This window comes from Dermacentor albipictus, chromosome 5, assembly GCF_038994185.2.
Source record: "Dermacentor albipictus isolate Rhodes 1998 colony chromosome 5, USDA_Dalb.pri_finalv2, whole genome shotgun sequence".
Classification (NCBI taxonomy): Eukaryota; Metazoa; Arthropoda; class Arachnida; order Ixodida; family Ixodidae; genus Dermacentor; species Dermacentor albipictus.
In genome coordinates this window covers 41,094,406-41,118,614 of record NC_091825.1, presented here as the reverse complement: position 1 = coordinate 41,118,614, position 24,209 = coordinate 41,094,406, and the positions used below count along the sequence as shown (strand labels likewise).

Genomic DNA, 24,209 nt, shown 5'->3' with positions numbered 1-24,209 from the left:
GCACAACAATGGCTGGACCGATTTTGGCCCAGTTTGTTTTGGTGTGATCCACAAGCTGTGCTGTACTTAAAGACAGTCTTGAAATGTTTCTTTATCTTTCCATTAATTATTTCACAATTACTACATGGCTCCATGCAGTGAAGCACAGTCATGTGCATGTCATGTTGAGCAAAAAATTAATAGCGCACTAAAAAAAAAAGAAATCGAACACTGTCTTGATGTTGATTAGACATATGGGCAAACATGCAAAGTATTCCCAGCTTCCTGTCATGTTTTGTTACTGTGCCAGGCTTTCCACAAGCAAGGAACTTATAAATTCTTATAAAACAAAAACTAATTAAGATATCCTAATGAAACTTTAGATTTGTCTCTTTATTGCAATCTGCAGTGTGTGTGCGAAATTTCAGCCCTTTATGTCAAGAAACAAAAAAGTTAATTCTGATGCCCTCCTCCCCCCTTAAACTGAGGATGCCATCCGATCACTGCTGCGGGGCAGTAGGCGCAGTCAGCGATAGCAGCTACGATTTACAGCACCACGCGACGCCGCTCGCTAATCTCGGATGTGGTGAGCCACACCGATGCATAGCTCTCGGCGCAAGGTGCGCCACGTGCAGTAGCGCTCATAACTGCGCTATTATGGTCCAACCTTCTTGCGATTTGTTCAGAAGTGATTACTGACGAGGTATTATTTATCCACCAGGAATATTCTGGGAATTTGTGAACGTATTTATACTGCTTAAACTTTAAAATCTTGGATTAATTAAATTTGTGGTCTAGCGAGGCATTTCCTTTCAAGTACAACTTTGTTATATTGAGGTTCGACTGTACTATCAATGTAATCTTGGCAAAGCCACAGGGATACACAAAAGTGATTGTGTCACCAGCCAGAGGATACGAGATATAGGTAATTGCTTTTGCGCTGTAGGCTAGCCGAATTTTAAGTTACATTTCATTCTGCGATGCATTTCCTCTCCATACTGTCATTTCGCAGCAATGAAATTCTCACGATAGCGAATTTTGCGTTCCCTGCCAATTTCGTTATTGTGAAGTTCAATGGTACTGTAGTTCGCTAGTGCTTAGTGGGTGACCCTTGACTTTTTTACTGTATTATTTTAATCCGGGCTGATACTCTTTTTTTTTTTTTCAATTATAATCGTATAACAAAATCTAAGCTCCCCGCAGAATCGACGATTTTAAAGAAATGTGCCTGTTTTTAACAGAAATCAATAAATATCGTGCATAGCTAACGCAATGTAGAAAACTAAGTATCGCAGCCGGGCCAGTTGCCAACTGGAGTAAATGAGTGACGTCGCTATTAGGACCTGTGTCGTATCGGCGTGTGGTGTAGCACTATCGTAATGGCACCAAGCAGGCAATGCCACTACAGTGCCACTTTCAAACTAAATGTTGTGCTAGCCACAGAGGCATCGTCAAATTCTCAAGCCGGGCAGGACTTCAGCATCGACGAGAGAAACGTCCGTTGTTGGAGGGGTCAGTGGGAGACGCTTCTTGCGTGTGCCACAACGAGGAGATCACAGCGATAAGAAAGGTAGCGACAAGGCTAGCAGTGACAATGTAGAATGAGCTCAGGATGTTCACATTCATAAAGTGCGGTTTTCATTTTGTGACCACTGTCCTCGCTTTTTTATTCAGCAATCATTCGAGGTAAGTTTTTTTTTTTTCTTTTTTTTGGGCTTAGAATAGATTCTGACCTAGATTCGGGTAAGTTTCATGAGCATGCTGTTGCAAATTTCCATATGAGTTTTCAACTCTCCCAAATCCGCACTTACAGCTTTTCTTCCATTGAACTTGCTTCCATCAGCAAAGGGTTTACCGCTGTCGGTTGATGTGAGTGTTTCTGCTGCCACTGCAGGGTGGCATGCTCGAGGACTACGGTGAGCGTCGTGGTCCCAGAGGTGGCGGGGGCTCGGATATGCCCGATCCATCGTCTGTGGCTGCCACCTTGGAGACCATGATTCAGCTGCAGCAGCGGCTGCTGAACATGACGGGGCCGCAGGACTCGGGCGGCTACCACGACGAGGAGTTCAAGGCCGTTGCACGGAACCTCCAGGACATGGACCTGCAGAAGAGCCTGCAGCAGCTCAGGCAGAGCCAGCGGTACAATGTGAGTAGTGCAGCGTGTACTGCATGCCGTGGAGCTTCCTACGGGAATTACTCTAGGGGCGTCTGGTGCTGCGATCGTTCTGCTTCCACGGGAATTATGGTTAGCACATGTACAGTAAAACCTCGTCAAACCGTACCCGCTTAAACAGTAGTTTCGTTTTAAAAGTAGTAAAGTTAAATCGCCGACTAAGAGGCCATTGAACATACTGTGTTTTGTATCTGCATAAACCGCACCAGCTTATTGCATATGTATCGGTTAACACGTAGTGTTTCCACTTTTCGTCGCACAAACATGGTGGTACGTCGTCTCCATCGGGTGGCCCGGCAGTACTACAAGCCTCAGAAATCAGCACAGTGGCCTCCAAGCGCCCTGTGCGTGTGCGCGTTAAGCCACATCAACATCATCGTTTTGGTGCCGTGCCTAGAGAGCGTTGTGGCGTCTTGTAAGTGAAAACTCGCGTCATGCCGATCGTTGCTCTGAACGGGCAGCGCGAGTAAAAGGCTTGTTTTGACAAAATCAAGAAAGGTAAAAACAGCTCGATTTATTCAAAAATATTGTAAAATCTTTACACATTACCAGCTGTAACTGGTTAGTATCCCCTTGGCAGATACAGTAGAATCTCGGGGATACGAACCCGGCTGATACGAAATTCAGTGTGATACGAATTCACAAAATTCCCCCGCCCAAAAGCATTGTGTACAATGGGCCGAAATTCGGATGTTCCGAACACTTTTCCGCGTCGCGCCGGGTGATACGAACTTCGGTATCGCAACCGTCGAGCCGCCAGCAGCGAAAAAAAAAAAAAAAAAAACGGCGCAGCGTGCGTCAGTGCCAGTTTGGGATTCCGCGGCAGCAGGGAGGGTAACGAGGCAAGGGAAGCTTTCTCTCTCTCTCTAGTTTTTGGGGGCGGCCTCTTCGTCTTTTTCTGTTTAGTTTGTTGTTGCCGGAGGCTAGAACCGCTGCTTATTGGTCCGTTCGCCCTGCGAACCAGCCAACCCAACCGGTCGAGCGCGATTTGTCCTCTCCACATTTCTCCCGGCCCTGCGCGCCCGTTCCGCCAGTCTTTCCGCTACAGTCAGCAAGCAGGTCGCCACGCTAGCAGCAGCTCCCGCTTCTTTGTTTCCTCGTGCGCGACGACTACGAAAGTGCAGCGTGTTGTTTGCGTGTGTCGTTTTGTGAGCATTTATCGCGTCAGCCCGAAAGGTACTGCAAACAGTACGATGTCGCGAAAGCGGAAGGCGCTGTCCTTGAAGGACAAACTGGATATTTTGAAGAAGGTGGACGAAGAGCCCAAGAAAAGGCGCATTGACATGGCCAAGGAATTAGGCCTGCCAATTTCTACGCTGTCTACCATCGTCGGTCAGCGCGACCAAATTATGCAGAATGTGCAGCACTTTGGCGTAAACTCCAAAGAAGCGAAGACTGCTCACCATGTAAAGTTAGAAGAAGTTAGTAGAACGAGTGCCAAAATGGTGACGATCAACCACCGTCGGCAGCCGAAACTATGCACGCTCTCGATATTCTGCGGCGTGCTGTGACGTCCGAGACTGTGCGTGAGAGCACTACCGCCCAGTTTTTCAGCTTCCAAAATTCTCTGCTAGCCGACCTCGCAGAGAAGACGCAGAAGGACATCCGTGACTTCTTTGCACGTAAATACCGTATTTACTCACATAATGATCGCACTTTTTTGTCAGAAAAAATTGACCCAAATTCAGGGGTGCGATCATTACGCGAATTAAATTTCCCGCGGAAAAAAATTTTTTTTTTTCGTCCCACGTTTGCTGCGGGATGCGGGTGCGGGACACCAAAACAAAAATGGCGGCCGGCGGAGCAAGCTGAACGCGCCGAACGCGATCTTTTTTTTTTCTTCTCGTGAGTACATTACGTGCATTGGACCAGTTTCTTCCGTGTCAGTGATGAATAATATAGTTAATATCGGCAAGTTTGCGGCAATAACGTAGCCATGTGCACTTAGAGGGGACAGAAACAGATGGGCGCGCTTAGCTGCCAGTGACAGAAACCCATGGCCGGCGTGCTGCGGAAACTGCGGCATCTGTTTTCACTACTATCCTAACACGGCACGTTTCCGCTAAGGGTGGGCGAATATCTTAGCTGTGTTACAAGCGTTGGCGTATGAATAGGGTACACTTTTAACGTATCAGTGTAAACGTGGCTACTATAATTGCCGCGCGCGATTTGTTGCGTGCTCACGAGTGCAGATGAAAAGAACCGAAAGGTGCCGTTTTTTTTTTGTTGACTACAACCATTATAAAGCCTACCCATAATAAAGGCAAGTTTGGTTGTACCTCTTTTTGCCATGGAAGTGCGGAAAGTGATGAAAGTAATGAAATGAGGCATCTACTTAAGCATGTTTGGTGCGTGCAGACGAGTCGTTCGCGTAGCATTCGACAGATGGTAAGCGCGATTATTATTAGCTAGGCTTGGCACACGACATATCGCTGCGGCAAGTTCAGGGTGCGATCATTACACGGGAAATAAAAAAAATCGAATTTTGACGACAAAATTCAGGGGTGCGATCATTACGCGAGTGCGATCATTATGCGAGTAAATACGGTAAATGTGTTTGTTTGTGCGTGTCTCATGGTTTCGGGACGGATTTCGCTCGTTTTTGGTGATACGAAATTTCGGGTGATACGAATATTTTCGCCACCCCTTGAGATTCGTATCACCGAGATTCTACTGTAGTAAGTTTGAGAATTGTTGCCTGTGTGGTGTTTTTTGAGGGCTTTATGCCTGTTTTCAGCTGATTCACGCTTTTGAGCTGAAGCTATGAATCACCGCTGATTTTTTTCAGCCATGCGATCACTGCATAATGAGCTGGGGCTGAAGCTCAACTCTTCCATTGTAGATGCAGACGCTTTGACGTTGCCTGCATTAAACTTCAGCACTGCCTCCGCCACAGCTGCCTGTACGGTGAAAAGAGGCATTGCGATCCTTCGGTGCAAGAGACCAGATAACCGAGTGTAGGCTCTCTTTGCTGTTTTAGGTCTTTCCCCTCTGGTACCTCTCAAGCAACTTCTTGTCACTCAAACGCTCGTAAATGAGCAGCAAGGCCTGGCAAACATGAGGGGGCAAGTTGCGAGGAGGCTTTGGTGCTGGCTCGCCCCTAGCCTCTGCGGCATTTTGACGGCACCACGAGTTGGGGGCCTGTTGGGCAAAATGTGTGGTTTGATTCAAAGTCATTGGAGGTGATATGATAGTAAGTCGCCATCACTGCCTTGTGCATGGCATCCACGTCTCCCTTGTACGTATTTAGTGCCCATCCGTAATATGGTCTTGTAAAAAGGTCTGCTGTGAGCCGACCCTCTTCACCGAGGCTCTGAAGGCCAGAACCTTTGTTTTTTGAAACAAGGTTGCACAGTGCCGTCTCTGTGCATTTCTGGACGTGGTTTATGCAGTCCTCCTTGTCTATTTTCAAAAAACCGTAAACATTTTCCTCCTTTAGTGCAAGATAAGTATGGCTATCCCCATCACTCAATATAGTGGTACAGTAAAACCTCGTTAAACCGTACCCGCTTAAACAGTAGTTTCGGTTTAAAAGTAGTAAAGTCAATTCCCCGACTCAGCGGCCATTGAACATAATGTATTTTGTATCCGCATAAACCGCACGAGCTTATTGCGTACGCATCGGTTAAAACGTAGCGTTTCCACTTTTCGTCACGCGAACACGGCGGTGCGTCGTCTCCATCGAGCGGCCCGGCAGAACAACAAGCCTCAGAGATCGGTACAACGGCCTCCAAGCACCCTGTGCATTTGCACGTGAAGCCGCATCAACATCAACATCATTTCGACGCCGCATGGACGCCGTGCCAGTGAGTGTTGCGGCGTCGTGCAAGCGAGGACTCGCGTCATGCTGAAGCTAGGATAAAAAAAAACACCGGGAGCTCAGCATAGAAGAAAAATTGGACATCGTCCGTGCTATTGAACGTGACACAAAGAAGTCGGCGCTGGCCCGTGACATGGATCTGCTGTTGACTACAGTGTGTGGCATATGGAATGCGAAGTTGCTCGGCAGCGCTGCTGCGACTGCGAAGAGATGTCGGCTACGAGGTTCGACTTTTCACCATCGTTGCCGCTGTTGTTGCCGAAGTGTCAACTAGCGACAGTGATGAGGACGACGCCAATGCCGCTGTGAGAGGTGTGTCCATGGGTCATCCACGACCCATCGTACGACACCGTGATGCTCCCGGAGTTGTCGAGACACAATTCGTTGTAAGGTTCGTGAACCGAGCGCGCACACTCGTCACGTTTCGGGCAGCACAATCGGCGGCGGGAGTCAGCTTTTCCTTCACGTAGCGTTGCCACGTCCATACCTGCCAACCCTCCTGATTCGCCTGGGAGACTGCCGATTTTTTACTAAACTTTCCGATTGTACAATCACTGTCTTATATCTCCCGAAAACTGGTCTCTGTTTGCGCAATAATGGTTTTCACGAAACCGGCACCGCGGAACCTACAGCCACATCGTAATTGTCAGCATCACCAACAATGGCAGCACTAGCACCATCGGTATCATCGACTAAGCAGCCGGCTACAGCGCTTAGTAAGCCGACCAAAGGCAGAGCCAATGTAGTTCTTGCATTTCATGCATGCCTTCCTCCATGGTGCATCGTGTTGCTGCTGCTTTTGTGTATGATTAGTGTTGGGTAGGCCGTGTGTGCGGTGCGCCGTGTAAAGCTAGAATTCTCATGTGCTTGATGCCATGGCGCTACCAAAGTCGAAGAAAAGGTATTTGCAGAAGTTATTGCGAACTTCTGAATTTCCGTGCTTTTTAATATCAAGAAAAGAACATTTTGCATTTTGTAGAATGTTTGGATGCGACGTCAGCATGTCTCACGGTGTCAACGGTGACTTGAAACTGCACGTTTCCACGGCGAAGCATCAAAGCTATGTTCGTACCGCTGAGCAGCAAGGCAACATAGTGAACTTTCTTCGGAACAAGTGCGACGACAGTGTCATACGTGTGGAGTGCCTGTTTACGGGATTCCTCGTCGAACACAACCTACCACCCCTTAGTGTCAGCGACCACGTTGGGCCTCTTCTACGGAGAATATTTCTGAAATGAGACGAGGCGAAGCGCTATGATTGTAGATGCAACTCTGAAGTGCAACTCTGATGAAACGCAACTATGAAGAATGCGGAGGTGGCCAACCTGAAATTTCAGACATCGCTCTCGAGTCTTCGTTTCTTTATTCAGAGTTTCCCTCAGCTGCTGCCTCGAGATGCCTATGAATCTGCTGAAGACGCTTTAGATGCTCTCGAAGCCTTCCAGAGGACATTGTTAATGAAGAAAGGGTGGACATGCAGTGGTCTGTGGTTGGAAAAAAGAAAAACACTGATAGAAAACATGTTTCACCGAGTTGCTAAGGCCACCGGAAGTTGAAACACTGAGGAAGCCAGTGGCAGCATGGAGCCGGAGTTGGCGCAAATATTAAGAAAGATGGCTCTTTTTCAAATGACACCAAGACATCCGCGCTACGATGCATGAAATGGCAGGTGTTATTTTGCGAAAAAAGTACCGTTTTTGCAATAACTTCGCTTGAAATTCTGCAGGTATCGACAAAATAAAGTGATTTTATGGCTAAAATATTGATTCAAGAGTTGAGAAACGTTGTGTAGTTGCGGAACAATAGCTGCAGATTTCAAAAATTCTATTTTCCAAAAGTCAACTTTTTAACAATTTTTTCGTCCCATAGAGCTGTGTCCCCCCTTAAAACCTTCACTTCCCAAGCGCAGAGACATTTCTTCGGCTTTCTCCTGCAGCATTGGTCCATTTACTGAAAGGCTGGGGCTGCGTGTGCGCTTAAGCCAAAGCAGAACAGACTTTTCCAGATCAGGGTGCACTGCTTATCTAAGCCTTTTTCGATCTGGGGCGAAGCGGCTTGCATTGTTACGCAGCTTGTCCTTGGCTTTAACAATGGTTGTCGGCGTACTTTTACTGATTTCATATTTCTCCGCTGCTGCAGTTTTCTTAACTCCAGCGTCGACTTCTTCAATGGCAGCCAATTTCTTTTTGAGGGATAGCGACCCGCCACGGTTGCTCAGTGGCTATGGTGTTAGGCTGCTCAGCACGAGGTCGCGGGATCGAATCCCGGCCACGGCGGCCGTATTTCGATGGGGGCGAAATACGAAAACACCCTTGTACTTAGATTTAGGTGCACGTTAAAGAACCCCAGGTGGTCGAAATTTCCGGAGTCCTCCACTACAGCGTGCCTCATAATCAGAAAGTGGTTTTGGCACGTAAAACCCCATAATTGAATTTGAATTGAAATTTGAGGGATAGCGTTCGGTACTTCCCCCGCAGCGACATGGTCGGTCGATCGTGGAATGTGCGGTGTGCTTAGGCGTAGCAGCATGTAGCAGGTGGGAAGGCGGGTCACATGGTCCAGAGTTGGCCGCCACACCGGGAAGGCAGAGTAAGCCAAATGGCGTGCGTCTCACTTTTGTACCTGCCAGGGAAGCGCTTTCTACAGCGTCTTCCAAGCGGAACCGTGGAACTCCCTCTGCGCCATTTTGAAAGGGCTTTCATTTCTCAGAGCGCTTTTGTGAACGCACAGGCACACAAGCCACACAAGTGTCCTTACGCGACAAATGAAGCGACCATTACCTATAACATAGCGCAGATGAGGCTCCGCTTGAAAGACGCTGTGGAAAGTGCCTCTCATCCGCCAACCCCCCCCCCCCCTTGTTTTCGCCGTGCCACAGCATGTTGATGCACGATCGTGCGGTGTGGTGCGCATTATTTTTTTGCCAGTGGCCTGCGTGGTTTTGACCGCTTTTTCAAGTGCAGACAGACAATCAGCTTTAGTCTAATCCTGCAGCTATTCTATTTGCGGATATTTTCCGGTATGAACACGCAAAAAGTACGAATTAACCGAATGACGGAGTTTGAATTAAGCGGCTTTTAACTACATTGAAAACATAGCGGGGCAACCAGAAATTTGAATTTTGTTTGAATTAAATGAAAGTACAAATTGTCAGATTTTTTCTACTATATAGCTTCTCTAGTCTCAAATTTTGGGATCAGAACTGTAGCCGCGTTTACGTGAATGCGACAGTGTCGCATGGCATTGCACTTCTGGCGCATCACATTCATGTAAACAGCAGTAATGCGCTAGGAAGGCGCATCGCATTAATGCGCCAGGCGATGGTAGATTTACGGGTGCGAGTCGACTCTCGCAGAGCATGTAAACGCAGGATCTTCGCATTAGGAATTATGGGAAAGAATTAGCCACCAACATGGCGGCGGTCCCAGCTGCCTGCTTCGAATTGAATCTGGCGTTGCTTTTGTAAAATGCATATCGTTCGCAGCAAATGATTGTGTGAACGGCTTTCGCTTAGTCTCAGGCCGCTTCGACGACAGAGTATTATGGATAACCTTGTGGTGTTTTCGAGATCGCTTCTCGTTTCGAACGAGTCAAAGCCTAACGAAAGAAACATTCCAGATGTCAGCGCTACCTATCGCTAGAGTCAGGAAAAAAGTCGCAATGACGGCATATGGCCTCTGAGATCCGAAGATCTCGCTGGCCAACTAAACCTGTAAAAAACGTGCGTTGCTTAGTGTATGCTACACTATAGCGTATAGCGTACGCTATAAGTTGCGCACGCTGAACTAAAACTGTCTATTTCTCGGCACTCGGCCACCAACATGCACTCGGCCCACTACCGGAAACCAGTTAGACCGGAAGTCGGCTGCACTTCCCTTATACGACACCATGTGGCGCTACGTTCTCGCGAGAGTTAAAGCCCCTCAATCTCCCAAAGTAGCGCCATTCACTTCCCTCCTCCTCCGCTCGGAACGGCCTCAATGGTGGCGCCGTCGGTGGTGGGCCTGCCGTAGCAGACGACGGCTAACACGCTACGGGAGGAAATCCGCAGAAAAGTTCGTTCGAGCCCTGCGGAGCAGTTTTTTCAATCGAGATCTTTCCTCGTCAGTCGGTAACTGGCCTTTAGAATTTCGTGTTGGAATTGTGGAAGAAATAGAGAAAAGGACCATTATTCAAGGCGTATTTAAGGGAGGAGGCTACCTTCGAACACCAACTTTTTTGTTTCTTGAGATAACTGAATGAAATTTTCAGGGTACACTCATGGCATAGACATATGAATAACTACAAAGTTTCATGGAGCTACGTACACTGGTACTCAAGTTACAGGAGTATATCAGAATGGTTCACATAGGTTCCCTATGACATGCCTGGAGAACTTGCAAAATGTGTTAGCACTGTCAAATTCAATATGAAGATTCCTGAATAGGTACCACAGGGCAAGACAGAGCCCTTTTTTTTAATTTCCTTGCTGAAAAGTTTTAGCACAACATTGAATTTAGTGTTACTAATTAGACTTGCATTAGCCTAATTTTGATTGCTTATAATAAATTCCAGACTCAATAACTTGAAAAAGTGGGCCTGTCTTGCCTTCATAAATTTATTCAGGCACACAATAAAAAAAACCTGGTGGGAATCTGATTAGCGGTTCCAGAGATACTGCTTGCATAAGCAGCCACACCAGGAAAAAAATTCATTTCGAGAAAACGGCCCTTGAAGTTTTGACACAACATTTCTGGGTCTAAAATGACCCCGCAGAATAGTTTGCGGTGTCTTTGCAGGCTTTCTTTCTCTGCCGCCTCTCAGTCTTCGCTTGACCTCGCTTCTCAGCCTTTCCCATGCGCAGGGCATCTTTTTCCACGGCTCGATGGATGGCTAGGTGGCCAGGTGTGAGCCCCGCAGACAGAGAAATTTCTTTGGTGGCCCTTTGGTTTCCAGCATTATACCGCATCACTGCATCATTCAGTGCTGTCTCCACTGCAATCAGGGATGCATGCTGCTCCTTGGGCATCAGTGACCACAGAACAGAATGAAATGATTCCGATGCATTTTGAGTCTTCGCTCCAAGGCACCGCTGAAGAAGGGAAGGCTCGGAGAGGCGCTGATAAACAGGCAGCATAGCCTCAGCGACATAGCCTGGCAGATTGTACCTGTGCCTTGGTTGTGGTAAGCCATTTGCCTCAGCAGCCTTGTGGCGGCACCATGAGCCAGCGCCCTCTGGGCATAGGTCATGGTGAGGCTCCGCATCGGTGGATGTGATGTGATGGTAGGACGCCATCACTGCACGCTGCATTGCTGCCGCGTCATTCGAGTTGTTTCTCAAAGCCCAGCCATAGTAATCCGTCAGCTTGTCGATCAGAGCCTTTGTCAGCCTTCCTTTCCCTCCCAATGCCTTATCACTCTTTTGCACTAGGTTGCGCAGTGCAGCCCCCATCCTTTTCTGCACGTGATTGAGGCATTCTTCTTTGACAACTGGGACTAGCCCATAAACATTCTCCTTCACAAGGGCAGAGTAGGTGGCACTGTCTCCATCGGACACAATCGTTGTGTAACGGAGGTTGTGCTTTGTCAGTGAACGGGCAAAAAGGATCAAGGCTGCCTCGACCTCCATCCTTCCAGACTTCGCATCAGTGTTTCTTTGGCAGATGTGCTGCTCACGCCAGCTTGAGTCTTCTGGTTTGGGTCCTGTTTGACACCCGAGGCACTGGTTTGAGAGGACAACTGCATCCAAGATGAGGCCAGTGTGATACTCTATCACTGCCCCAACTCCAATGTGGGATGTGTGTCCACGCTTGTGCCAGGTGCCATCATAGACCACAGTAATGTGTCTGGTAAATCCTGGGTCCATTCCCTGGTAAACCTTTTTCACAGCAGCTGCTGATTCTGAATAGAAACTCTCCATGCGTTGAGTCTCTGGGCCCCTGAATGTCTTCTTCAGATGTTCCTGGTACGTCTTGTGATGAAGTCCTCTGTGAGATACATTCATAGCAGCCCAAAAGTCATTTACAGCTGTCTGCCCCTTACCAATTTGCTTCATAGCCATAATGGCTCGGATGTTCACCTCAAAAGCATTTCCTGCGTTCTGGCGTGGTGAACTCCAAGAATTAGCAATAATCCCACAATGTGGGCATACCAACTCACGCTTTGTAGCCAGTCCGAACTGGGTACCTTGTTGAATTGTCAGTCCAGTTGAAAGGCAGCGCTGGCACAAGGTTTTGGAGAGCAGGTGGCCGAACACACACATTTGCACAAGGCAAAATACCTCATCTACGGTAGTAGCAGTGGCAGGTGCGGGATCGGGCGACATCGCTTGAAATTTTCGTAGCGTCGCGGGCGTGGCACCAAGTTTGTTTTTCACAGCATTACGTTGTGCCTCCGCCGCCTCTATCTCCTCCGGCGTCAGAAAGTGCGTTTTCACGCGCACGGTCGACGATGCGTCTTTGCTCACGGCGACAGACGCGAGAGAGGGTGCCGCGATCGCCGAGGTTGATGCGGTCAGGACAGCAGGCACACTTGAAACGCCGTCTCCTTGCATTGCTGACTCGGAAGGTACGGCGCTGGAAGTGGCAACGCAGACTTCTTCTAGCGGTGTAGCAGAGGCAGCACTGCAGGAAGCGCCTCCGCAATCGCCGGCGACGCGCTTTGCCAACTTCGCCATGCGGACGGCATTCATAGAACGACGCCGCGCACCGAACGCATGTTGCGTTTTGAATTTCCGCTTAGGGCCCATCGTGAACGGACGCGCGACGATCCGTAGGGTGCACAAAACCGTTCAAAACACGCCACAAGAATCCCGACGGTAGCGAAGACAGCGATCTCGAAAATGGTGAAGAGTAAAGCGAGCGCACAAAGAACGCCGTCAACGGAGCGAGCAGCGGCAGACGACGCGCCGGGGGAGAGACCACGTGTCAGCGTGCCCAGCAGCCAATAGCAGCCACGCTCTCCCCCGCGTTCTCCAGGAGCGCGCGCTTCGTCCAATCACAGCTCGAATTCGAGACGCGGGAACCTCAAACACTGCTTCGAGGCCTCCAATCTCGTGCAAGCCATGCTTCTACCATGCCGCGGCCGCCGCCGGCGAAGGCAACACGGGAAAGGGCAAGCATTCACAAGCAAAACAAGACCAAGATGGCGGCGCTCGGTTCAGCGGCATGGAAATGGCGCGCGCGCGATGTTTGGTTATTTTCGCCGTTCGCTCGCGGCTCGGGGGCTGCCGTGGCCTGTTGTATATCGAATTAGAAGCATTTCCACGGTGAATTAGGCGTTAATAATTACAGGAAAGGTAGTTTACAACACGTATAGCCGAAATATATACTTTTTGAAAAATCGGTTTTTTCGCGATTTTTCGACTTTTGAAACCCGCGTCCCCCCTTAAGGCGGAAAGCGCGCGACGTTGAGAGTTCGTGTTGCTGAAACACGACGCATGCACGCGGTGTACTCAAACACACGCCTAATTACCAAAGTTTCAGGTGTTGACTGCGTGAAAGTATGTGTACGTGGTTTCGTAGGTTCATTTATGTACCTGCAGGATACTGCAGCCGGCACGTGAGAGATTGCTGACCGTACACAGGCGGAATGGCTGGGTGCAGTCAGCAATGCCTGGCAACATGGCCGTTTTTTCCATTGCGGGGTGCTTTGGTAATCGTGACGATATATTTTTTTTTACAAGTGCTACTCCAGGAGGGCACATGTAATGGCTAAAGGAGGCCTCTGAAGAGCACGTGACATTACAATAATGCAGGCGTCGCAGGGAGTGTTCGCATACAAAATTTGCTGTCCGCGATCTTATACCCCCTTGGCATGCACAGGCTTCGGCGGGCCCCATCCAGCCCTGGTTCTAGCTTTGGTGTTCCCGTTGCCGCTTTGGTGCCCTGGAGGTGCCGTCAATAATATGAAATAATGACAAGGTATTACAACTAGTAAATAAAATTTATTGAAGAAATACAATCGCGCCGAGGCGCCAACTTCTAAAGCAGCGCTGGCGCGCCCGCGCGAGTATTATGAAACGCCAACAAGGAATTTACCAGCCCACGTACGACTCTACGATCAAAGTGCACATTAAACATCCCCAGGCGAGCTAGATAAAGTTATGCGGAGCCATCCACTACGACCTGCATCTTAGCTTTAGTCGCTTCGGAACGTTAAAAACGTTAATCACCACAAACCAAATCAATACTTGTGGGCGTACATACGAAGCTAAAAGACTGCATCGTAAGTCATATTGAGCCTTGCAAAAGCATCGAGAATGTGTTAACTTCTGGTGGAGCTCAAAACACACCCTGAATAAAGTCGCTTTTTTGTCACAGGCGAGCTGCAGATGCGTGCATTTCACTACAAGACGAAACTACATGAAACAAAGAGAGCACATTCGAAAAAAAAAAAAAATCGAACAACGCGCTTAAAACCACACAGAGCATGAGCACACACTTTTTCGAAGCGGAAGGCGTGAACTAGGCTCAAAATAAGAGGTTGTGAGTAGCCGTGGCCCTTACTTCACTATGCCGTGCATTTTTTGCCACTTCCTCGAAGTCAGCCCGCCCGATCCTGCGAATCCACACTTCTTTTTGCGTTGTGCCCGCTGGATGGCAAAGCAAAAAGCTTTTTGCCCTCGCTGTGTCTGTTGCGGCAACCGAAGGCGCAGCAGCATCCCATCGCAATTAAGTTCTCGGCCCTACACATTCTATTACGCTAACGTAGTCCGTCAGTCCGCCTGCCGTACTTTCGTCGCGCAGGCCCAACAATGGAGGTCGGCGCGCGCTGGAAAGAAAAAAATATACAAAAGCGCGGCGCCTGCTTCCACGTGACACAGATTGGCCAATGGGGGAGCGGAGGAGGCTGGGGCGACAGGAGGCGTGGAGGAGGACGCGCCAGGGTGAGCGGGGTGTCGGAAAGATCTAAGAATGGCGCTACTTTTGAAAAATTGAGGGGCTTTAGCGAGAGTTAATGCGCTACATGTAAACGGTGTCGCATCGCCTTTCCCAAATGCGCTTGGAAATGCGATGCGCCACTGTCGCATTCATGTGAATGGGGCTTGTGTCCCTTCTACTACGATGCATGGCCATACAGGCTTCAGTGGAAACCAAGACAGATTCATCACGTTTCTTGTTTGGTATTCTGCACTGTCTGTCTCACTGGATGCTACTTAAGCTCAAGTACCTTGTGTGTAGCTGATTTCTCCCTAGCCCCCCCCCCCCCTCTTATGTTTGTCTCGCTCTCTTGGCCGCAGGTTGGTCCCTCCCCACCGCCGTATGGAGGCGGCAGCACACCCACCGGCAATTCACGCAGCATGCAGTCGGGGCCCTACATGGACAGCTCCCCACCACCGTTCCGTGAGAGTGGCTCCAGCTACCAGGGAGGCATGGGGGATGGCTTTGCTGGCAAAAGGGGACCGTACGGCGGAGGAGTTGTGAGTGGCCCCAGTACAGCTCTCCTCTGTGCCGCACTGTCTACACATTTTCCATGAGAAAGGCACTCGGGTAGGGCACAGTGTCAACAGGACAAGTGTCTGTTGACGGGTGGCGCAACGGACACTGCTAAACAGAATCCATAGCTGGCAGTCAATCCTTGAAAGTACACAAACTTTTTGCTTGCTTTGGTTTTTCGTAGCTTCTCTAGTTATTCCCACTCAGGAACAAGAGAGGAAACATAAGGAGTGCCGTTTCCTCTGTCCGTTATGTACAGATTACCTGCTCCAGATTCACTAATTGAACTTGCATAAACCTTTTTCATATTATACAAAACTGCAAGAAATCTCAGTAGCTGAACTGGAGCATTTGGTTTACCTTGTGACAGTTGTAGTTTTTTTCCTTAAGGGGGGACGCGGGTCTTGAAATCTCGAAAAATGGTCAAAAATGGCAATTTTCAAAAATTGCGTATTTGAAGGCTTTAATGTCCCAACTATGCCTCTACAAATTATTATGGCTCAATTCCTACTCGAAGTATTAAAAAATCGGTAATTTAGAAACGTCGGTGAGCCGAAATTGAACGCCAAGCGCGAAGGTTTGCCTCATTTTCAAGCTGCCATAGCTCCGCGCGACGCGAACCGATCGGCGCCATCTTGGTCTCGTTTGAAAGCTGGTTTCCCGCTCTCCATTCTGGCGCCCCTCGCCATGCTGTAGACCCTCGTGCAGCGGAGCGATCGCCACCCCAGGCACCCGTTCTCAAGCGCGAAATCGTCGCGAGACAGCCGCTGATTGGGTGAAACGGGCGCCTCCCCGAGGCGCAGCCCTCTGATTGGCCGTGACGCCTGCCGCGGCCCCGCGGCCGCGTTGTTCGACTCCGCGTCGTCTGCTTTCGCCGGCGCGCACGTCATTTTTCGCATTCATCTTTGTTTCCTAGTATTTTTCGTTCTGCCTTTTTCTTTATCGTTCTTGTAGATATTTTGGCTATTGAGTCGCTTCTTTTAACCAAGAATTTCTTGCTTTTGCGTGCCTGGTGTCGTTGTTCCGCGTGTCACGATGGCGCGAGACGCGTGCTTGAAAGCAAGCACGCGAAAAGCAGTCAGCAAAAAGAGGCGCGCATGGAATAAGAGCGCTACATCGTCGAGAACTACAGCTTCGGTGATGCCGCAAGCTGCTGTGCCCTTGGTGGATGCGGCTGGACTGAGCTCGCCAACAACAGCTTCGCCGGTGGACGCGGCTGGACAGTGCCGATCGGTGTCAACTTCGGTGTTACCGCAAGTCTCTGCAGTGCCGGTGGATGCGCCTGGACTAAGCCCGTCGAAAATGCTAACTTTTGAGACGCTGCAAGTCGCTTCGGATTCCGTGTCGTCGAAAGCGGCCGAGCCGGCTGAGCTAAGCCTAACGTCGACTTCGGCGTTTCCGCACGCCGCTTCGGTGCCGACGGACGCGGCTGAACCGAGCTCGCGTGCTCAACGCTTCGACACGGTGTTTTGCGCGGAGTGCGCGGGGCGTGAAAAGTACGCAGACAACATTAAAACTTCATTGGCGAAGAAGTCCGCGACTTCCCGCAAGTTCGAGCTAATGAACGTCGGTGCAGCTAGTGAAGACGACTTTCTGAGCTTTTTTTTTTTTTTTTTTTGTCAAGTGCCAATGCAATACAGAGGTTTTCACAATCTTTACATGAACAGATTTCTGTGAGTTTGGTGTTATTGTGTTCAGTAATGACTGGGCTGCATGCTAAAGCATTAAATTTTTCCATGTGATAGGTAAACAAAAGTGGCAGAGTAAGCAAAACTTTGAATGCAATTTTCTCAGCTTTGCTTTTTCGATCAAATGCCTTTGCCTTACAGAACTTTTCATAGTGTTTGCATCAATTGATTTTATTGAATTAGGTATCATTTTTTTCAGTAAAACCTCAGCTACATCCTAAAGCTTTCCATTTTTCATTAAACCCAATAGGCTAGCAGTTAGGTCAGATGTAAGCTAATTACTCCTGCATTGTTTTTTTCTTCCTACTTTGTTATTCATTCATGACCTCTATGATCACTTTTTAAAAATTTCTTTAGCTTTAGGATGTGCAGTGGGCCCTTGGAAATGAAAGCTATTCTTTGAAACAAGTTTTTTTAATTAAGAAATTATCATAATGGCCCGTAAGAAAAGACCTATGTGGGATCAATTATTTTGCTATATCTTCATTTCTAGATGAGATACATAAAATCTGAATATATATTTGGGATCAGCATTCAAAGATATATCTGCATGCCAATTTTCAGGAGGATATGTTGAGAAATAAAAAAAAAGTTTTCAAGACCCTCATCCCCCCTTAAGGGCACCAGTGTTGGGGGCATTACATAATAGATGCATCATATTTACTTGAATCTAACGGGCACGTTCTTTTTCACTAAGACCGCTCCTAAAATTGTGTGCACGTTAGAATCGAGTGCGACCCTAAATCTGTGTTACCATATCACCATTGGCATTTCAATATGGCTGCCTCATACACGCTTCGAGCCTAGCTGCCGTAGCTTCCTCCACTTGCTGCGGTACAGTCGCCGACTGATTTTCCGGACTCCGAAAATTCGGACATGACCGATTATTCGGTCAGCTTCGCGGCACCGCCATTCTCCCCATAGACCATAACGTATAACAACTGCCGAAAGTTCGGACACCTTGCAACCTCTCGTCTGATTTTTCGGACGCTCCTTGAGCCAACTCGATCGAGAGCATCATGCATCGACTATGACCGGCGCATAGTTCGACTGGCTGAACGCCATTTTTGTTTTGAACAGAGCCTCCTTGCTGCCCCATGAAGTGGCGCTACTGGAAATCCCCGCTCATCATCATCGTTTCTGCCTGGTTCGATAGAGTGGCTCTACAGCAGTTCTGGTTTCAGCTTAGTAAGCCATGTCAAAACAATCCAGCAGCTGATTTGTTTCTTCGCACACGACACTGCGAGCAGGCTACGTTTTTCGTTTGTGCGACTGGTGTCGGCACGGTGGTGTTTTCTTTTTTGTGCTGTGTCGAGGTTTCGGGGATCCAACGCGGCGTATGGAAACATCGCGTGAAGTGTCTAATGGCGCCGACAGTGCCCGCGCTGACTTCGCTGGGGAATGCCGGCTAGCGGGTGCCGGGAGGCCTAAGATTTGTCGTCTTCCGATGTGCTCCCTACTGACGCGGAAAATGTTCTGCCGAGACCTGCGCAGTGGTTGCATTGCGATTCCGGACACCGTCTCATTTGACAGTTTCATAGGTGCTGACACTGCTGTACTGACATGCGCAGAACTCGACGACGGCGAGATCATTCGTCAGGTTTCTGCTACACCGCTGGACGATGACTCCGAGTCGGAAGATGACGCACAATGTGCTACGCTGCCGTCGCATGCGGAGCATGCACAAACAGTAGTGACTGTGCTTTCAGCCGCCTATAGTGACTGTACGACCCTCTCCAAGATTCAGGCTTGTCTGATTGCGCGTAAACGGAACAGCGTGCAACGCCGCATTCACGATTTCTTCAAGCTTACTGCCGAGCCCGAATAAGCTCGTGGAAATAAAGGATTTCATTTTTTTTTTCTTAATCTGCTTTTTCGGACACCTGTTTATTCGGACATTTCCGCAGTCCCCGTGAGGTCCGAATAAACGGTCGGCGACTGTACTTGTGCTTAGGTTAGTTCACCATCTGTCTTCCAGTTTTATGCGTTTCCTCTATTAGCATGGAATTGCCAACTGCAAAGACCGCCCAGTTCATCACGATGCCACAATTAAAAGGAAAGTGACCACGTTGGCGGGGACAGACGGAAATCGAGCCGCATGATGGGCGTTCGCATTCCATGAAACTTAAGCGTGGGACTGGTGCAAACAGGAGAGCTGTTCTATTCTGGCGGCTGCTGCGAATGGCATGCCCACGCACCCATTATCTTCAAAGCAATCTGCCGTGAGGGCAGAGTCTATGCGTTTAGGAGCACCACATTTTTCTCATCGCTTAGTTCGCTTTGAAGCGAGAGAAAGCACAAAGTTCAATTCCCTTGCTCCTGCTACGGCACTTCATCACTGCAGCGTTCTGATAGCGCGTTTCCGCGGTCCTTGAGTGAAACGTGAGCACGAGGTCGCGGGATCGAATCCCGGCCACAGCGGCCGCATTTCGATGGGGGCGAAATGCGAAAACACCCGTGTGCTTAGATTTAGGTGCACGTTAAAGAACCCCAGGTGGTCAAAATTTCCGGAGTCCTCCACTATGGCGTGCCTCATAATCAGAAAGTGGTTTTGGCACGTAAAACCCCAAATATTATTATGTTTGCTTGTGCCCGCTTGACACTGTGCTTGTTAGTTACAGTAGAACCTCGTTCACACATTTTGTAAAAAACCACTAGAAGAAACGCACTAACCAGGAAAACGTACGATCCGAAGTAACTAAAACATTTGACAGACTTAACAATTGTTGACATCTACGTAATGGGAAGCTTCGTGCGGATCATTGTGGCACGAGATTGCGACACACATCTTCCTAGTACCAGGGCAAGAAACAGTGCCAACCGTCATTTTCACGTGAGACGGGCAGCTATATATTGTTCTCAATCGCGCACCTTGCGCCTTTTCTTGTTCACATAGGATCATGCGGCCGGAAAACGTATGCGATCGCAGTCTACAGCAGGGAACGGTAGTGTGTTTCGCTTATCGCCTATTAAAAGCGTGCGCTGTGCTTACGACAGCACTACGTGCTGTGAAAGAGATAGGCGAAGATGCTTATCGGAATAGGATTGGCTGTGATAGCTGTGAATGCCGCGTGCAATGACACCGGTGAAGATTTGCTGGTGCTGAAATGAAAAACTGAGTGTGCCGACAGGCGTTCTCACGTGAGACGGGCAGGTGAGTATTGCGGTGAAGCTGCCGTGGTGGGTAGCTATATTCAGTCGAACTTCGATATATTTAACAGCGCGGCGGTCGCGAAATAGTTCGAAATAGCCATTATTCAATATGTAAAATGATATAAAAATGTGCAAATGAATCAATGAACCAAAGGTGCAGTCGGGGATTGCGCGTTCAGTTGCACCGTGTGCAGTTGGCCCAAGCAACACCAACTTCATTAGCCGTGAAGTCGGTGTAGTCTAGGCCCATCGTGCCCGGCACAACCAATCATGCCCTCCGAACAACGATCCCCGATTGCGCCCCAGTCGTGGCGCAGTAAAGGTCACTTGAAGCTTCACACAAAGTATTTATTTATTTGGCTGAAAGTCCTGCAGCAGTGAGCCTGCTTCTTATTGGCAGCCGTGTGCCTAAACACTGAGTCCTCAACATAGTCTAAACAATCCACAAACGATAGGCCGGTGCCCTCTATAGCGTCGCAATAGCGTTGAGAAGGGCCAAGGCAGCTACAGCCCCAGTTGAAGTTGAGAGTGGGGCAACATCAATGCTTGCAGGATCAACCTCGGCAGCATCTTCGTTTGGCCGTTACTTCTGCTGCAATCGCCACGTCCGTCAATCGAAGCATTGGGAAACACTGTCAATAACAAAGTATTAAGTGGCGTCTGCCAAGGCATCTACGAGTGAGCCCAGTGAGCGTGGGCTGTCGCACACCTTTGTGGATGCAAACCGCCAGTCCTCGCGAGGTGTGGCACGTGCAGAGCACGGCACCGAGGAGGAGTCAGTGCGGCAATTAAAATGCGTCGTTGACGTTGTCGAACTAGCCAAGCCGTCATGAGTGTACACCTCTACGTTCAAATGGCGCCCTCGGCGCCATCAATCTATGCAGCTATAGTGCACAGCAATCGGCAACGCCCATAGCGCCATTGAGGATGTTGTGAGAAAGCTTGCCATTCGTCAGCAGAGTGCAGATGGTCTGGGGTGGCAGAGTTCGATATATCCATTTTATGTCTAACCCCGTTCAAAATTAAAAATTAAAAATACCGTAAAAACCCGCGTATAATACGAACCCGAATATAATACGAGGTGAAATTTCTGGGACGAGAAATGGAAAAAAAAAGGTTTACCCGCGTATAATACGAGTGAGAGAAACTCGGGGAAAACATTTGTTGAAATCGGACTCAGCGCTTCATTCACTGTCGTCCTCCGCTGCGCTTTCATCGGACAATTCCTTGTCTGACATATCCTCCCAGAGGTACTCGTCCTCGGTGCCATCGAGCGCGTTCGAGATCCCGCACTTCTTGAAAGCGCGACGCACAAGGTCTTCTGGGATGCTCGCCCATGCGTCCACGATCCACTTGCACAGCGTGGCTGGCGATGCCCGCTTCAGCCGCCCAGTTGGCGTCACTGCAGGTTCACCTGACCGCATCCACTCTGCGTAGCACCGCTTCACCGCGTCCTTGAAAGGCTTGTTGACGCAAACATCTAGAGGCTGCAGCTGAGACGTCATACCACCAGGGATAACGACGAGTTCAGTATTACAATCACGCAACAGCTTCTTCACCGAGTCGGCCAAATGGCCACGAAACGCGTCCAGCACGAGGATGGACGGGAACGACAACAGTGCACCGGGCCGCCTACACCAAACGGACTTTATCCAGTTGAGCACAAGACTCTCATTCATCCACCCTTTCTCATGGCATTTAACGATGACATTTTTCGGCAGCTCACCTTTCGGCCTTGTCTTGCGCTTGAAGACGACATAGGGCGGGAGCTTGCGGCCGTCTGCCGTGCATGACAACATGACGGTAACACGCGTCTTCTCGTTCCCAGTGGACCGGACGCAAACTTGTTTCGAGCCCTTTTCGTGCACGGTGAGGGGCGATGGCATGTCCAGATAAACTGGTGTTTGGTCAGCATTGCCGATTTGCCCTAGCTGAAAGTTCTTCAACTTGCGCAACGAAATAACGCGGCGCTGGAAAGCCACCAGTAACTCTTCAAACGATTCCGGCAGCTTTTGTGAAATTGAAGTTCTCCGGCGCAATGAAAATCCTGCACGGCACATATACCGATAAACCCAATGCTTGCTTGCTTTGAAGGTGGAGCTCGTTAGGCCTTTTTCTCTCGCAAGCTCCCTGGCTTTTGCCTGCATGAGCTCCACGCTCACAGCAAGATGCGCGGCTCGCTGTTCTCGGACGAATTCCGTCAGTTTGAGTTCAATTTCAGGGAATGCCCCATTCTGGAAAATTGCCTGGTGGGGCAATCGGACACAATACCTAAACAGCCGTCGCAACGATCGTATGCTTTGCCGTATGACACGGATGTATTGCGGCAAAGCCTCATTCAAAAACCCTGCGGTGAAGCTGACTTCAGAAAACCCACTGCCATTCTGAAACAGTTTCTTTTGCTAAAAGATTGGGTGAGCGTTAGATTTATCCTTAGTTTTGCAGCTTTGATGTAATTTCTGCATTAGTTTTCAACTTTGGACACATAGAAAGGGCGCATTTGATTTGGGGGTGCATTAGAATCTGGCAATACTGCCAAACGAATCAGTGGTGTGTTTTGGTGTCTTTTTCTGTATGTTGTTTAATTCAACCCACCCAATAACTTGATCAGTTTCTTTGGTCCTGTGACGGTCGATATAATGGAAAAGTGTAGCACAACGAAACATTGACACAAGGAGAAACGAAGATGAAGAGAATCACTATAGTGCTATAATGGAAGGGGACTGTGCATCATTCTTATTCAGGATTAGACGAAGACAAGTTGCCACATGTTCCTGTTGTTTGTCTTTCCCAGGATTCCTACTCGCCTGGTGGAGATGACCGGAAGGGCTCCTACGGCATGGGCGGTTCCTTTGGAGGTGGCGGTCCTGGTGGCAGTGGGGGTCCACGGATGAACGAGTATCGCAAGAGCAGTCTGGGCCCCACTGCACCAAGGCCGACGGGTTTCGGCCTGCCACCTATGAGCCACATGCGCGGGAGCGGTGGTGGCGCCAGTCGCTACTAAGCAGTACTGTCGCCCAGACCTTTATCTCCGGCCTATGCACAGCATGCCCTCTTTTCCCCATGGCTAGAAACATTGCTTTCTCTTTGCTCTCACCTGCTGTACATATAGACATCACTTCAATAAAGGCCTTGTGGTGTGCATTTAGTGGAATGCGTGTTTCTGAACAATTGTGGTGCTGTGTGAGCCGTACTGTGTCCAGAGTGGTCAGTCCACCAATTTAGTCGCCATCTTGGGAAAAAAAAAAAATTACAGGCTGATGTCGCAACAAGACTATGCATTGGAGGTATGCAAATATTCTATTTCGAATCGAGCATGAATGTTTGAACAATTCCATTTGCTGATCAAATATCAAATATTTGATTTTTTTGCATATCGGTACCTTCGGTGAATGACCCTGCTGTGGTTGGTGCCTTGACGCGTGCAGTGTTCCCACGGCACGCGATCCCAGTCGGTACAAGTTCATCCAGGTTGACGATACTGATCGAAGCAAATAACAGATTGTGGAGAGGGGGAACTACAACAGCAGCGTTTATGGAAAGCACATGAGCATGTGCAAAGAATGGTGTGATTAGCCACCAGAATCTGCATATCCGATGCTGATTCTATCGAATATGCCAGTTCATGTACATGCTTTTTGGTGGAAAATTGTGTGTGCTGATTTACACGAGCATCACAGGTCTGTGAAGTAGCCCTGCCTGAATTAAAACTACCCACAGCCGTGACTGACTGGAACTTGTTGACAAACTTGTAGTGGATCCGATTCCGCCGCCGCCGCCGCCGCCGTGAGCGTCTGCACAACGAGCGGATGTTTATGTTCGTGGCGCCGGCCTCCTCGGCGTGGAAGTCACGTACAATAAAGTTTCAGTTTCACCGCCGCTCGGCTGCTCGCCGGTCGCTCTCGAAGTTCGTTCTCTTCTCTCTGCGCGCGTCTGTCTATAGCGGACGCAGTTCGCGCCCCTATAGCTTGGTGACCCAG

At 49.1% G+C, this 24,209-nt stretch overlaps 2 protein-coding genes across 4 annotated transcripts in view; one reads left to right on the top strand and one right to left on the bottom strand.

Moving 5' to 3' along the window:
• LOC135902101 (uncharacterized) overlaps positions 1 to 23,373 on the top strand; it is an 81,645-nt gene extending 58,272 nt beyond the window's left edge. For 2 of the 3 annotated variants that reach the window (XM_065431999.1, XM_065431998.1), the window contains exons 12-14: positions 1,874 to 2,125; positions 15,193 to 15,372; positions 23,024 to 23,373. In XM_065431999.1, the coding sequence (XP_065288071.1) occupies positions 1,874 to 2,125; positions 15,193 to 15,372; positions 23,024 to 23,233 (642 nt within the window). In that variant the 3' untranslated portion in view covers positions 23,234 to 23,373. The remainder of the gene's footprint in view (positions 1 to 1,873; positions 2,126 to 15,192; positions 15,373 to 23,023) is intronic. The other variant, XM_065432000.1, reaches the window with a different exon arrangement.
• Positions 10,605 to 12,699, bottom strand: LOC139060425 (uncharacterized). Its single transcript, XM_070539558.1, has one exon. The coding sequence runs from the start codon at positions 12,697 to 12,699 to the stop codon at positions 10,711 to 10,713; it is 1,989 nt and encodes a 662-aa protein (XP_070395659.1). The 3' UTR covers positions 10,605 to 10,710.
• Positions 23,374 to 24,209: the final 836 nt, after the last annotated feature.

Excerpts from the sequence above, each read along its gene's own strand:
- LOC139060425 (XM_070539558.1), bottom strand. The coding sequence starts at position 12,699 with ATGGGCCCTAAGCGGAAATTCAAAACGCAACATGCGTTCGGTGCGCGG.